Raw genomic sequence first — 15,375 nt, forward strand, 5'->3', positions numbered from 1 at the left:
AAGGTCTCTTGGCACTTTCTTGGGTACTGACTGCATTCCTCCCTACTTGAGACATTTAAATACACACACACACACACACACACACTGCCATTCAGGAGATATTTGAACTTGGGCTTCCTTCTCTGTAGAACTGAGTAATGATATTTACTTGCTGGTGAGGTGCAACAGGCATTTCATTGTTATCCTTACAAAGACACTCAGGCTTCTTAAGACTTAGTCTTACTCATTTTATTCTTCCTGGGATAGAACAAATGGTAACCAAGTGAACAATGAGGCTGGGAGGTGGTGGTAACACCTACTCTGAGGGGAAGTCAGTGAAGATTATGAAGTCATCTATCCTAGGATAGGGGTGGGGAGGTGGGGGTCTGGACAATGATTTCTTTTTCTCTCTTTCTCTAAATCCCCAATGAATGAGCATTTCCTTTAAGTGTTCAGTGGTAGATAGTGCTTAATTCTGTTTAAATATGCAAATGGGCCAAGAGAAACTGAAATGAGCTATAAACATTTGAGGCCAGAAGAAACTGTGGTCCTACAAAACACCCTCCAGAGAAAAAGGACTGCTTACAAGGATCTGTCTCCAGTCACTTCCCAGGCCAGTCAGAGCACCAGGGTTGTTTTGTAATGTAGGAGGGGCACACTTGTCCTGCTGCAGTTAGGAGTTCAGCGGCTGGCAGGGCTTCCTGTGGACATGCCACAAGTTCCACTCCATGACTCAGGGCATCATGTGACCAGCTAGAGGGGAAGTTAGAGCTGTTCTCTTGAGCTTAGGCTTATGCTGGCTGTCTGCTTTGCCAACCACAAAAACCATACTTACCTACCAAGTTTCTGGTTCTCCAGTAACTCAACCCACCTAGGAACTATTCACAGCTTCTCTATGCCTGGCATTATGCTGGAGACCAAGACATGAATAAGATATAGTCCCTGCCCTAAAGTACTTCAGAATATGTTTGGGGAGATGGAGATAGAAGCAAATACTGATGGGACAGAGAGGCAATATACCAAATTAGGGCATGGGCAAAAGTTGTGGGAACTGAAAATAGGTGCAACTATCTCTGCCTGGGGAGGTCAAGAAGGGCTCCATGGAAGAAGCAACATTTGTGCGGGGTTTGGGTACAGGAAATGAGACTGGGAAGAAGGATAGGAGTACTCCATGCCAAGGGAAGGAAACACGCCAGAATTTCATGGGAATGAGAAGATGTAGAATGTGCAGGAAAGAACAGAGTGGGTAGAAATTTCATGCTAAGAGAGACAGTTCCATGCCAGGAGAGGCAGAAGAACAAGGGCTACTGCCCCAGTCATAAATAAGGGAATTCACCTGAGAAAAGCATCCCACTGTCTTACCCAGCTCGAGAAGTGGCATGGAGGCCCTGCCCACACACAGAGGCAGGACATAAGTAAAGACCTCCACTGGTCTCCCTGAGGGGACTAAATTTATTTGGAAGAGAGCATGGGGAAGTTCAACCCTAAGGGTACCATCAAAAACAGTGGAGATTTTGGTGGTAAGCAATTAAGAAGAGTCTGGAAGCATTATGAGAGCAACAATCTAAACCATAAACCAACACAGTGTGTGTAACAGAAACCAAGTAAGGAAACAGTTAAGAAGAGACTTCCTAGTTAAAACAAAATTCAAAGATGGGTTTCAAAGACTACCCCTGTAAAGGGTCCAAATTTATTTAGATCAGACTGCAGAGCAATTTACACCCCAGGGTACTGTTGAAAACAACAGAGCAATTAACCAGTAATTAGTGGAGGTTAACAGTGGAGTGTCCTGTTACAAGAGGCAGAAAATTTAACAGATCAGGGAAAAAGACAGTCAAAGAAAGCACTGCTAAAAACCTTGTCATCCCAGCTTCAGAATACACATGCCCAAGGCTGTGCCCCTAAGAAGTGACATCAGGGCCCCGTCCCCCACATTGCAAGTAAAATAGACTTCACTATATGTTCCAGTCAAGTCAACCAAGTCAATAAAAAATAAACAATCAAATGACAACATGGGGGGGGGTGCAGAAATGAGTATCCAGAATTGCAAAAACAAATAAACATTATCTAAAACATCCAGTTCTGAATATGAAGAGAAACAGTAAGGTGTGACCCAAACAGAAGGACAAAGGCAAGCAACAGAAACTGCCTTTGAAAGAGTCCAGATGTAAGACACAGTGTTAGGGGAACCACTGACTGAAACTGCCTGCCCTGGCCAGGCACCATAGTCACCACTTGCATGCGTTATCTTAACAGGAGGTCCTGGTAAGGAACGTGGAACTAACAAGCTACCACCAACTGAAAGAATTCGGGAAAGGTTAAAAGGAGAGAGGAGACTCCAGTCCATATGTCCTAACAACCTCCCAGAATCCTTCTTGCTGGAATCCATCTTGCCTGAGTGATGGAAGGACCTTGAGTCAGAGTGATTGGCCCGAGACAACCCAGAAACTAACCCAATTACCATAAATCCTGAGACTGCGAGCCACATAGCAGAACAGATCTCCTCAGTTCCCTTACCTTGCTGCTCTCTGCCTGGGCACCCCTTCCCAATAAAGTCTCTTGCTTTGTCAGCACGTCTGTCTCCTCGGACAATTCATTTCCAAGTGTTAGAGAAGAGCCCACTCTCAGGCCCTGGAAGGGGTCCCCCTTCCTGCAACAATAGCACAAAACTATCAACCAAGAATCTTACATCCATTTAACATAGTATAGGAAGTGCTAGCCAAAGTAATTAGGCAAAGAAAGGCATCCAAATTGGAAAGGAAGAAGTAAAATTCTCTTTCATCACAGATGACATGATTTTATGTGCAGAAAACCCTAAATATTCTACACCCCTCACAAAAAAAAACTGTTAGAAAAAAAATTAATGAATTCAGCAAAGTTGCAGGATACAAAATAAATACACAAAAATCTGTTGCGTGTCTATATAATAATGAACAACCTGAAAAGGAAATTAAGAAAGCAGTTCCATACACAATAGCATCAAAAAGAATAAAACACTTTGAAATAAGATTAACCAAGGAGATAAAATACTTGCACACAGAAAACCGCAAAACATTGCTGAAAAAAATTAGAGACACAAATAAATGAAAGAAACATCTCATGTTAATGATTGGGAGATTTAATCTTAAGATGTCATTGCTACCCAAAACAATGTACAGATTCAATCCAATCCCTATCAAAATCCCAACAATATTTTTTGGGTTTGTTTGTTTGTTTTGTAGAAACGGAAAGTCCACCCTAAAATTCATATGGAATGGCAAAGGATCTTGAATAGTCAAATAATCTCAAAAAAAATTAAACATAGAATTACCATATGATCCAGCAACTCCACTTTTGGGTATACATCCCCAAAAACTGAAAGCAGGGATTTGAACAGATATTTTACACCAATGTTCACAGCAGCATTATTCACAATAGCCAAAAGGTAAAAACAACCCAAATGTTCATCAATAGTGAATGGATAAACAAAATGTGGTAAAATTGAATATTGTTCAGCCTTAAAAAAAGGAATGAACTAACTCATGCTACACAGCGTTAGACGTGTTTGTGGTGTGCTCCAAGGACAAAGAACAAGATAGACTCAAAGGAGCAATATTGCCGGAACAAAGAGCTACAGGACTCCTATCACACTGTACTATGCAACAATTGCAATGTCCCAAACTTTCTCAAGCAGCATGCCCTGTCCCTTGCCCATCCCATATAAGGAAAAACATTTGCCCCATTTTTCTCCCGCTCAGCACACTAAAAGTATACATTCTCTGCCCAGTCAGCAGATAGCTGCAGGTTCCCTGGCTATAAAAACAGGCAAGCAACCCATGCTCAGGGTCGGCTTTCCCTGGCTACCAGGAAGTCGGTCCGCTGTTCTAATGCATAGTGTTGTCCGGGCCGTGGCTGGCTGATATTCTTGTTGCATTACCATTTGGAGGTTCACTTGTTGTATCCTAGAAGAGACAAACTTAACAAAGAGTAGTAAAAGTTGAATGCTGAGGCAGAGATCTGAGGCCAATCAGTGGGAGACGACTAAAAGATTAGACTGAGCAGGTAATTTATGGTATACATTTAATTTAGGTAAGGGTGTAGTTAAAATTATGCCACCTTTGGGATGCTTGAGTGAGACAAAAAGACCAATGGATAGTTTCACTGGAGTAGGTTAGGATAACTTATGGGAGAAGAAACCCAGAAAAGGAAAGAGAGAGTGATTAAAAATCAGGTTATGGAGGCTTGAAGGCTGTGGGGCTTCACCTGTTTGTTTTCTAAAGAGAAAGCGGAGGTCATCCAAGGGCTCGAACCTATAGGAAGCATCTGGTGAACCTCTGTTCAATTGAGGAGTATTGTCTTCCACAGGAGAGGCTGCCTTTAGAGTTGTGACACATGGATCCAAGGAGTGAAGCCTTTTACTTTGGCAGCTGTGGGGGTTGTCAGCAGGACTTGGTGAAGTCCTGTCCACAATGCTTCGAGTGGTTTCTGATCCTGTGGAAGGGTCTTAACATATACCCAGTTGCCTGGATTCATGTGGAGGGGTGTTTTTGTGTGACCTCTCTCTAATAACTCTATCTTCCCTGCATTCTGCCTTGTGTCTGGAAATTCTTTCCCAACCCGCACTCGGACCATGACAATGTTAGACGTTATGCTAAATGAAGTAAGCCAGGCAAAAAAGGATGAATATTGTATGATTCACATATATGAGGTATTTAGAGTACCTCAAATTCATAAAGACATAAAATAAATTGGTGATTGTCAGGGGCTGTGGATAGGGGGAAATAGAGAGTTACTGTTTCACAGCTACAGAGTTTCCATTTGGTAAGTTGAAAAAGTTCTGGAGAGGGATGTAAAACATTATGAACCTAATTAAAGCCACTGACTATACACCTAAAAATTACATAAATGGTAGTAAATGTTATGTTATTTATATTTTACCACAATAAAAAGAAACTTTTGTAAAATACAATTTCTGAAAAAATACATGAAAATTAAAAAATGATAAATTTATTTTATGTATTTTTACCACAGTAATAAATAGAATTGTATACCCACCAAAACTACCTTTCAAAGAGAAGGGTGAAATAAAGACATTCCCAGATAAAATTCATTGATAGTAGGCTAACCTTAAAAAGGAGATCAACTCGATGATGGGTGATGTCTTAGTGGGCTGGGACAGGGAGAGTGGGGGGGAGTCGCAGGAGGGAGGAAATATGGGGATATGTGTATAAATACAGCTGATTGACTTTGGTGTATCTCAAAAACTGTTACAAGAGTGTAAAGCAATTACATTCCAATAAAGAGCTTAAAAAAAAAGAAAAGAAAAGAAACACTAAAAGAAGTTCTTCAGGATGAAGCAAGTGACATCAGACAATAATTTGAACCCACTCAGAAAAACAAAGAGAACTAGTAAGTGTAGTTATATAGTTAATTATAAAATACAGCACAATTCAGTACAAGTGTATATTTTTTCCTTTCTTCTCTTAACTGATTTTAAAAACACGTGTATTAAATCAGAAACAAGACAAGGATGCCTGGTTTTACCACTTAGATTCAGCCTTGTGCTAGAGGTTCTGGCCTAGGCAATTATGCAAGAAAAAGAATAAAAGGCATCCAGAAAGGTGAATAAGAAGTAAAATATCTCTACTCTCACATGACATGATCTTGCATAAGAGGAATATGCACACATTCACATCCAAAACCACTAGAATCAGTAAACAAGTTCAGCAAGTTTGCAGAATACAAAATTAATATACATCAATCAAATGTTTTTCTATACACTAGCAATGAACAGTCTAAAAATAAAATTTAAAAAACAATTGCATTCACAATGATACCAAAAACAATAACACACCTAGGAATAAATTTAACCAAGGAGGTAAAAGATCAGCACACTGAAAACTACAGGATAATGATGAAAGAAACTGAAGACACACAAAAATGGAGATAATCCATGTTCTTGGATTAAAAGAATTAATAATGTGAAGATATCCATACTTCACAAAATAATGTACAGATTCAATGCAATTCCTATCAAAATTCCAACAGGATTTTTCAACAGAAATAGAAAAAGCAATGCTAAAATTCATATGGAACCACGAATAGCCAAAGCAATCTTGAGAAAGAACAAAGATAGAGGCATCACACTTTTGGATGTCAAATTATATTACAAAGTTTATAGTAATCAAAACAGTATGGTGCTGGCATAAAAACAGACACGCAGAGCAATGGAACAGAATAGAGAGTTCAGAAATAAACCCACATATATATGGTCAACTAACCTATGAAAAAGGTGCAAAGAATACACAATGGGGAAAGAAAGGTCTCCTCAATAAATGATATTGGGAAAACTGGATATTCACATGCCAAAGAATGAAATCGGACCCTTATCTTATACCATGTACAAAATCAACCTAAAATGGATTAAAGATTTAAATGTGAGACCTGAAGCCACAAAACTCCTAGAAGAAAACATAGGGGGAATCTCCCTAATATCGGTCTTGGCAAAGATTTCCGGATATGACACCTAGAGTGCAACAAAGGTAAAAATAAACTAGGACTACATCAAACTAAAAAGCTTCTGCATAGAAAAGGACACAATTAACAAAATGAAATAACAACCTACTGGATGAAAGAAAATATTTGCAAACTCTATAAGGGGTTAACCTCCAAACTACACAAGGAACAAGGAACTCATACAACTCAACAGCAAAAAAAAAAAAAAAAATTCCAACAGGTACATGAAAAGGTGCTCAGCATCACTAATCATCAGAGAAATGCAAATCAAAACCACAATGCGACATCACCTCACACCTGTTAGGGTTATTACCAAAAAGACAAGAGATAAGTGTTGGTCAGGATGTGGAGTAAAGGAAACTCTTGTACATTGCTGGTATATAAATTGGTATAGCAACTATGGAAAACAGTATGGAAGTTCCTCAAAAAATTAAAACTAGAGCTACCATATGATACAGCATTCCCACTTCTGTGCATATATCCAAAGGAAATGAAATCAGGATCTCAAAGAGATATCTGCACTCTGGTGTTCATTGAAGCATTGTTCACAATAGCAAGATATGGAAACAACCTAAGTGTTGATGATGAATGAATGAATGAAGAAAATGTGATCTATATGTGATGTATACATATATATGTGTATATATATATATATATATATATACACACACACACAGTGGAATACTATTCAGCCATAAAATAGGAAATCCTGCCAATTGTGACAACATGGATGAAACTGGAGGACATCATGCTAAGTAAAATAAGCCACACACAGAAAGCAAATATGATCTCACTTCCATGTGGAATCTTAAGAGGTCGAACTCAATGCCAGAGAATTGAGCAGTGGTTACCAGGGGCGGAGGTAAGGAAAATCAGGACAGGTTGCTCAAAGGGTAGAAACTTTCAGTTACAAGATGAATAAGTTCTGGGGATCTAATGTACAGTACGGTGACTAAAGTTGAAAATATTGTTTTGTATACTTGAAATTTGCTAATAGAGTAGATCTTAAGTGTTCTAGCCAAGCCCACCCCCCCACAAAAAAATTGGTAACTTTGTGAAGTGATGGATGTGTTAACTGGCTTGATTGTGGTAATCATGTCACAATGTATTTATACATCAAACCTCACGTTGCACACCTCAAATACATGCCATTTTCATTTGTCAGTTATACCCTAATAAAACTGAGAGATCAAAAAATATGTATACATATATATAGCTTTCCTTCAAAAAAAAGTACAAAATATTCACCAATAAATTTAACAAAATAAAGCGCAATGAAAACTACAAAGCAAACTACAAAACTGTTAAATTAGAAAAGTTTATAGATAAATAGAATTATACCCCATGTTCCTTGTTTAGAGGACTTAATAATGTTACTATAGCAATATTTCCCAAGTTGATCTGCAGCTTCAATGCAATCCCTATCAAAATCCAAGCTTGCTTTTATTTTTTGCAGAAATTGACAAGTTGATCCTATAATTTATATGAAAATGTAATAACACATAATAGCCAAAATATTCTTGAAAAATAAAGAACAAGGGAAGATTCACACTTCCCTTGTTTTATTTCCTACAACAATAGTTCCTTACTTTCATCAAAAAACGTATTGTACTTTCTTATTTCAGAAAAACAATATCCCTATGATTCTTAGATTTGAAGAACAATTTCGTAGCCACCCTTCACACCTTCTCCAGGGTTTCCTGCAAGATATATTTTGCCTGGCAGGGGCTGGATCCCACTTTTGTGCTATCTTCACCTGCCCTATCTCAACTGCGACCAGAGTCTTTCATGTTCTGCAATTTGATTCCCAGAGAATGTCTCTGGTGCTTGTCCTTTGATAAATAAAGCCAGTGCCACTCAATCTGCCCTCATCTGCCACCTATAGAGAATGACAGGCACTCTCTCTCTCTGCCCAGAGTGGTGGTCCTGCCAGGCAGAGAAGGAAATAGGACTTGCCGCCAGGTAGAATCCAGGGTCCCAGAAATGGGGAGCCTGCCTTTAGCTTGCCTCTTTGCCCATCCCCAAAAGTGAGTGTGCAAAACAGATGACTTGATGTATCCACCACCTCATATGGAATGAACTTATTTTTAAATTTAATTCAACTCATTACTGAACATGTACCACAGTCAGACCCAGTTCTGAAGTTGGGTACGGAGGAGGTTTTGGGGAATACAAAAGACTCTTGAGATCAGCTCACAGTGGTTAGAAAACTTACCACCCACAGGAATCTTCCTTCCAGTGCACAAAGCCTTCTACTACCATCCCTTCCAGGCCTCTGCCCATCATCAGTCAGAAGGCTGATAAAAAAATTTAAAATAAAAGTAAATAAATAAATATATAAAGCCGACCTATTACTCTGCCAGGCAGCAGGTTTTCCATGTACCAGCTCTAACTCATGGAACATCCTTGCTGTGGAGTCCACATCTTCTTCCCTAGGGCTTCCAGGCATGGGTCCGCTCCCAGAAGCCATTTGCAAACAAGGCTAACTCCTTTCCCATCGCATGCCCAGCCTCCCTGCCCCCAAGTTCTGCAACCCCTCGCATCCCAGAGCGACCACGCCCTAGGTGTCCAGATTCGGATTTTCTTGTCCTGGCCTCCCTCTCTCTGGCTGCCCTGCCTCCCGCTATACACTGATACAGCCTGAACGTGGCTGGCACCTGACTCACATCAGTGCCCACCTGCTCGCGGCCCAGAGTGACATTCAGCCAAGCCTGTGGAAGAAGCCAATGCCCACGGAAGTCTCTGCGTTCCAGAGTACCAGCTCAAGTGTCACCCATCCAAAAGCTTTCCTGACTCCCCAGATGGGCCCTTCTTCCCGCCGTGGACTCCCAGAGCACCCTGGCTCTTGGTAATCACAGCCTGGCTAATTGCCCCAGTCGCGCGGCCTCGCTCTAACCCTGCGGCCTTGGTGAGAGCAGGGACTGGTTTTCTAGGAGTCCCTGGAGTTCCACCCTAATGTCTCACTGGGGCCTGGCACTGAGGGAAGCCGAGGCAAGAGGGGAGGGTGAAGAGTGAAAACAATGAATGAGAGACCGAGTGAAAGAACGGATGGAGGGCGGGAGGCGGGGATAGCTGCTGAGGTGGCCCCAGTGCCCCGACTGCTAAAACGGACGCCAAGTCGAGGGGGTGAGGTGCAGGAATGGGTGACGCCTACCGCGTGCGAGGCGGGTCCGGCGGGGTCCGAGCGGCCGGAGGGCGGGGCCGGGGCGGAGAGGCGGGGAGCGGCGGGGGCCCCCGGGCGAGCGGAGAGAGGAAGCGGCCGCTCGGGGCGGGGAGGTGGGGAGGTGCGGCGGCGCCGGGGACCCGCGCGCCGAGGCTGCCTGTGCTCGCTGCGCCCGCGCCCCTCGGCCCCCGCTGCGCGCCGTCATGCCCTCCTACACCGTCACCGTGGCCACCGGCAGCCAGTGGTTCGCGGGCACCGACGACTACATCTACCTCAGCCTCGTGGGCTCCTCGGGCTGCAGCGAGAAGCACCTGCTGGACAAGCCCTTCTACAACGACTTCGAGCGCGGCGCGGTGAGGGCGCGCGGCCCCGACGGGCTGGGGCGGCCGGGACAGGGCGTGGGCGCGTCCAGGACCCGTCGGGGCGGCTGGGACCCAAGTGCGTTCGGGGGCCAGGGGCTCTGAGGGGCCACGTAACTGGGCAAGGGCTGGGACCACCGTCCCTTGTGCCCCACGTCGTAGGGCTCCACAGAGGGCATCTCGGCTGTGGGAAGATGGGCCGGGGGTCCAGAGGCCTGTGTTCCATCTGGACCTGACCGCTGGCTCACTCTGCCCGCTCTCTGGGCCTCAGTTTCCCCAAATGTAAAGCGCAAGGGTTGGCTTCAGGCTGGTGTAGGAGTCCCAGCCGGTGGCCCAGCGTGGCACTAGCTTATGTCTCCACATGTGCGCAGCTCACATTCTCAGCACCGGTGCGCAGAGCAATGCAGAGGGAAGGAACGGGAGACCCAGGCCGGGAGAAGCCGCTTGCAAACCTGGAGGTCGTCCCTGGCTCCCAGCAGAGTGTTCAGCAGGGAACACTTCCACCCAGAGTGTGAGGGCTCAGAAGAGCAAGAGGGAGGAGGGCTTCCCCTCTCCCCTCCTCGCCAGAGACCCCGGATCCTGGGCGTTCAGGGAGCAAAGGGAGCGCGTGTTGACTGCACCTCTCGTCTGTGGTGCCAGGCCCTGTGTGAGGATTCACTGAGAAGGGGTCTCCCGATGCCGACCTGGGCGTTAATTTCTCAGGGAGCATGGCAGGTGACGGTCCTCACCAAGTGTTCAGTGTGATGTGCCCAGTCCCCCGGGCTTATTAAATGCTCATTGATGAAGTGCTGGTGAAATGACTATTGATCGCCCCAGCCATACCACAGGTGCCCAGGGAATATCCATTCCCTTCTGCCGCCCCCGCTTCTGAACTGGACCAGAAAGATTTAGATTTCACAAAGTGGTCTTTTTGTCTCTTTATTATTTGGTTGAACCATAAGGAGTTGCTCATGGTTGACTATTTTTGACGGATAAAATTGGCAATTTCATATGGTTCAACCAAATACTTCTTGGATAATGAAGCATGTTCTAGGTCTGCAGAGTCTAAAGCAAGCAAATAATCGTCCACTCCTTTTCCAGATTCCAAACTAAAAGTGGGCTTGATTCCTACTCAGGAGCCTCAGAACCTCACTATGAGCTCCTCTTGACACTTAGCCAAGTTCAGCATATTAATGTGGCTAGAGTGCCCTTCTAGAAGAGTTAGGTGTTGAGTGTAAAAACTACCAACTATTGTTTGGTTTCCCCAACCAGGGAACTGGCCCAGAGGATGGTGGTGCAGGAGGGCTAATGAGTCATCCATTTGGGATGGTGACACCCTTGGTCGTTGCTGAAGCACCGTCGTTTATTCCATTATTTCATGGATTCCCCCAACACTTATGGGGAAGGACAGGTTACAGACTGCTCTGCCTTTATAAGTGGTCTGCAGTGGGTCCATTCTCCTCCACACACCACACACATCGGTGTTCTCATGCTGTGCAGCATGGAGCACCCTGGTGTGGCTTCTCAGAGAGGAAGTATGAGGGTGTGACCATAACAGGGTCTTTGGAAGAGAGGTGAAAGCATCCCTCTGTTCATTATTTCCTCACCCTGAGAATTCATGCAAATGACACTGATTAAACACCTCAATGAGAGTCCCAGAAGCAAATTTCAGGAGAGATTTGCATGTCACATTTCCATTGGGGTGAAAGGGGACCGGTCAGGGGGGGCACTGCAGGGGAATCGCTAGCCCCGAAGGGCTCTTTGGAAAAAACCAGCTTTTGAGAAAGTTCCTGTTGATGCAGTTACTCCACACTTGGTCTTGCACAGCCCAGAGCGACTTCCTCATTCTCCAGCCAACATCTCTTTAAGGACAATCTGTCCCTTTGCGTAAAGGTGAAGGAGAAATGTGCACTCCCCCTATGCAAAATTCAGTCCTATAATGGATGGGACTGATTTTTTTTTCTCAATAAATTGAGTCACAAATCCCTGGTATTCTCATCAGAGTTCTGGACAGGACTAGGTATTAGAGTGCTTCACAGGTGAGATTGTCCTGTCAGTGGTCGCGCATCTGCTGGGAAAGCCCAGGCTATGGACCCACATGGCCCAGAGACTAGCCCAAGTTTAGCAAATTGATTTGTTTCTTTGACTCTGTCGATTTAAAGTAATTCAAGTCCAGATGGGATAACTTTCACGGATCCAAAGACTTCTAGGAAATCTTACCTGACCCTTTTTTATTCCCTGGCAGCACTTTTAGAAAAGCGAAAGTCAACAGAGTGATGTTTAGTATATCATCCTTGAATGTACTCAGTAAGTGTGAACAAGTCTTATAACTATACTTCTTAAATATTTTCAGTGAATAGTCTTACAATATATTCATGAAGAATATATTTAGAATACCACCTTCTCAGAAATAAGAATATATTACTGAAGAATAAATATTTCCTTCTGACCCTCTTTCTCTCTATCCCCCACTTTCCCTCTCTGTCCCACCTCTACCCTACATTTGCCTCTTCTTCCTCCTTCTCATCCTTCCTTTGCTCCCTATTCCCCACAGTTCCCCAATGTCCCTCATTTCTCTCTTCTCTTCTGCTCCAGTTTCTCCCTTCTGCTGTCTCCTAGATTCCCCCAGCTCCCCCATTCTTTGCTCCCTCAACCTCCCTAAGCACTGCCCCTTTACTCCCTCTCTCTGCCCCAGCCTCTCCCTTGTCCATCCCTTAATTATCTCCCTCTCTCTGCTCCACAGCCCCTTCCTCTTCCCTCCCACCCCCACCAGCCCCTCATTAACCCCCTCCTAGACAGGCAGTCCAGGCTGGGCCACATCATGCCTCTTCTCTGTCCTTGCTCTAGCAGGGGTCTGGAACAGAGACAAGAAGCCTTTCTTTAAATGCTGATATAAAGGTCAAACTAAAACTGGCCAACTAACGCTTTGCTGAAATATTCAAAAGCCTTAAAGCTGTGTATCCAATACAGAATTGAGAGCAATGGGCAAATCAGCAAGCTGGCCCTTCTGAGAAAGGAGGCTGGTGAATATCGTGTTTGCCTGGCTCCATGTCTCTCTCCAGTGTCTGGCCACTGCACCTGCCACCTCTGCCCCAAGAATTCCATGCTGCAGCCTCCTCCTCCCACGTGCAAGTTCCCCACCTCCTTTCTCTACACTCAAAATGCCCTGCCCATTCCCCTCTTCTCCACTCAACTCACCTCTGAAATCTTACCAAACTCCCAAGAGCTGCCTCAAATGCCATCTTGTAGGAAGCTTTTCTATGTCCTCCACCCCACCCCACATTGCCCCTTCATATTCCATGGGGGGCTTGAACCCTGGCTCAAAGCCAGGTCACCTGGCTCCCAGGCCATGGCTTTTCCTACGATATGGGCATGGGGAGAAGTGAGAGGAAGCCAGGGTGGGCCATCACACAGGTGTGGGTTCTAATCATGGGGCCACCAGTTACTCACTAGCATGGTAGCTGCCTGAATTCTCTGAGCCTCAGCTTCCAACTGTAAAATGAGATAATCATCCACTCGGCCACACACATGTACTGTATTTATTGAGGGTCTGTTATGTGCCGTGCCATCCACAGTTGATACTGTACACTGTGCAGGATAGACATGCGATGTTAACATGTCAGTGAAAATTAGACGACAAACACAGTATCTGCCCAGCATACTGGCCCAGGGAGAGGAGGAAGGAAGGTTGTCACACCCTATAGCTCTTTGTACCTTCCTAAGACCTGACTTTGCTGTTTGACATGAGGGACCCTGAGATCTTCCTGGAGGCCTCTCTCTATCTTCAGCGACTCTCCAGCAGTGGCTCCCTTGGATGCCAGAGCCACAGTCACCAGACTTTGTCCCTAAGACTGCCTGAGTTAGGTAGAACTGAACTCCCTGGTTCTCCTCCTGTAGCACTGCTCTAAAGCCAGGGCCAGTCAGAGACAAGCCAGACTGGCAGGCCTCTCCCTCTCACCCTGCCTAAGACCCTGTCAGATGGCATATTGAGTCCTTGTGATTTCATCCCGGGTGAAGTTCCAGGGCCCTTCACCAGATGCCTGTAAGGATCACTGGGGGACCTGGAGGGTCCATTCTTCTGTGACTGCACCACAGGTGTACACAGGATGACCCTGCTCTCCCTTCTCTCAGACAAGCTACTCCATCTCTTCTTTATCATTCACCACCTGCAGCTGGACGTCTGGCCCTTCCTCTGAGAATCACCCTGGGGAGACTTCCTTCAGCCCCATCTCCCTTCCCTTTGTGGTCCAAGGTGCTGGGTTCCTCCCTCCCATGAGAGTTGTCCACCTCAGATGTTCATGACACCTGTTCCTTGAGATGGCCATCATCTACCACTTCGCCTCAGCCTTCCTGGCATCAACCTCCCAGACACCTCCAGCCACCTCAAGTCCCTCGGAGCCACAGGAAAGCCACTTCCCCAGAGCAGCCGCCCCAGGCCCAGGCCCAGGCCTCACCACACACTGACTTCCCTTTGCTCGGTCTGCACTGCCAGCAACAAAAATACCTCCAGTTCTCACTCGGCCTCAAGGCCCCTTCTGCATCCTCACAGGAATTCCTTTCAGGTTTTGAGCCGAGATTTTTTTCTGCTCACGGGCTCAGTTTCTTCCTCCTGTCTCTACTTCTGGCTACTCAATCTGGCACGTGTTGTCAGGCATGGACCAAAGTGCAGGGGCCCACGAGAGCTCGAAGGTGCTCGCAGGCAGCGTGGGGCCTGCTGCCCCCCAGGAGTCAGGGAGGGAGGACCAGATGTTTCTGATGCACACAGCAGCTGGTGGAGAAAGGCGCCTACTCAGGCATCATGTCATCAGGATTTCTCAATGGTTATGCAAGCTAAGCGAGATCTCCCCTTGATACATGAAGGAACAGAGCCTCAGGGAGTAAAGCAGTTTGCCCAGGCCCATTGTCAGTTACTTTGGTGCTGAGATGCGAACTCAAGGCCCCTGAGGCTTTCTGAGCTGCCTAGACACCTGGACTCACCTCACCCTCCGTATCTCACTGCCTTCCCTCCAGTCCTCGGTGGGAGTCTCTGTCTTGGCCCCACAGGAGGGCCACGGTCTCTGCAGATCCGCATGGCAGGTGGGAATTGGAATGGAGTGAGTCCCGCAAACCTCCAGTCTTGGGCCACCCAGTCCCCACTCTGCTTCTCCAGATGGACATTGTGCCTCTTGGTCCATCAAAACCTTCCTGCCCTGGCCCACTGATGCCTCAGCTCAGGGGTCTCCCTTCTCTCCCCACCCCTGGGAAGCCACCCAACAAGAGCTGTGTCCTTCCTTTCCTCTCCCACCTCCCAGCTCCTCAGGCCATCCAGCCCCTCACTGGGACTCCTCTCCCAACTCTGTACTTAGGGACTGCCACCTTCTCTCCAGGGACTGGCACCCTGTGGTACAGACAGGTCCCCTC

At 45.7% G+C, this 15,375-nt stretch overlaps 1 protein-coding gene across 2 annotated transcripts in view; it reads left to right on the plus strand.

Moving 5' to 3' along the window:
* The first annotated feature begins 9,748 nt into the window (after window positions 1-9,748).
* The window catches only part of ALOX5 (arachidonate 5-lipoxygenase), a 48,704-nt gene continuing 43,077 nt past the window's right edge, over window positions 9,749-15,375 (plus strand). For both annotated transcript variants that reach the window (XM_057737494.1, XM_057737495.1), the window contains exon 1: window positions 9,749-9,990. In XM_057737494.1, coding sequence (XP_057593477.1) covers window positions 9,841-9,990 — 150 coding nt within the window. In that variant the 5' untranslated portion in view covers window positions 9,749-9,840. The remainder of the gene's footprint in view (window positions 9,991-15,375) is intronic.

This window comes from Hippopotamus amphibius, chromosome 5 (assembly GCF_030028045.1).
Source record: "Hippopotamus amphibius kiboko isolate mHipAmp2 chromosome 5, mHipAmp2.hap2, whole genome shotgun sequence".
NCBI classification, from domain to species: domain Eukaryota; kingdom Metazoa; phylum Chordata; class Mammalia; order Artiodactyla; family Hippopotamidae; genus Hippopotamus; species Hippopotamus amphibius.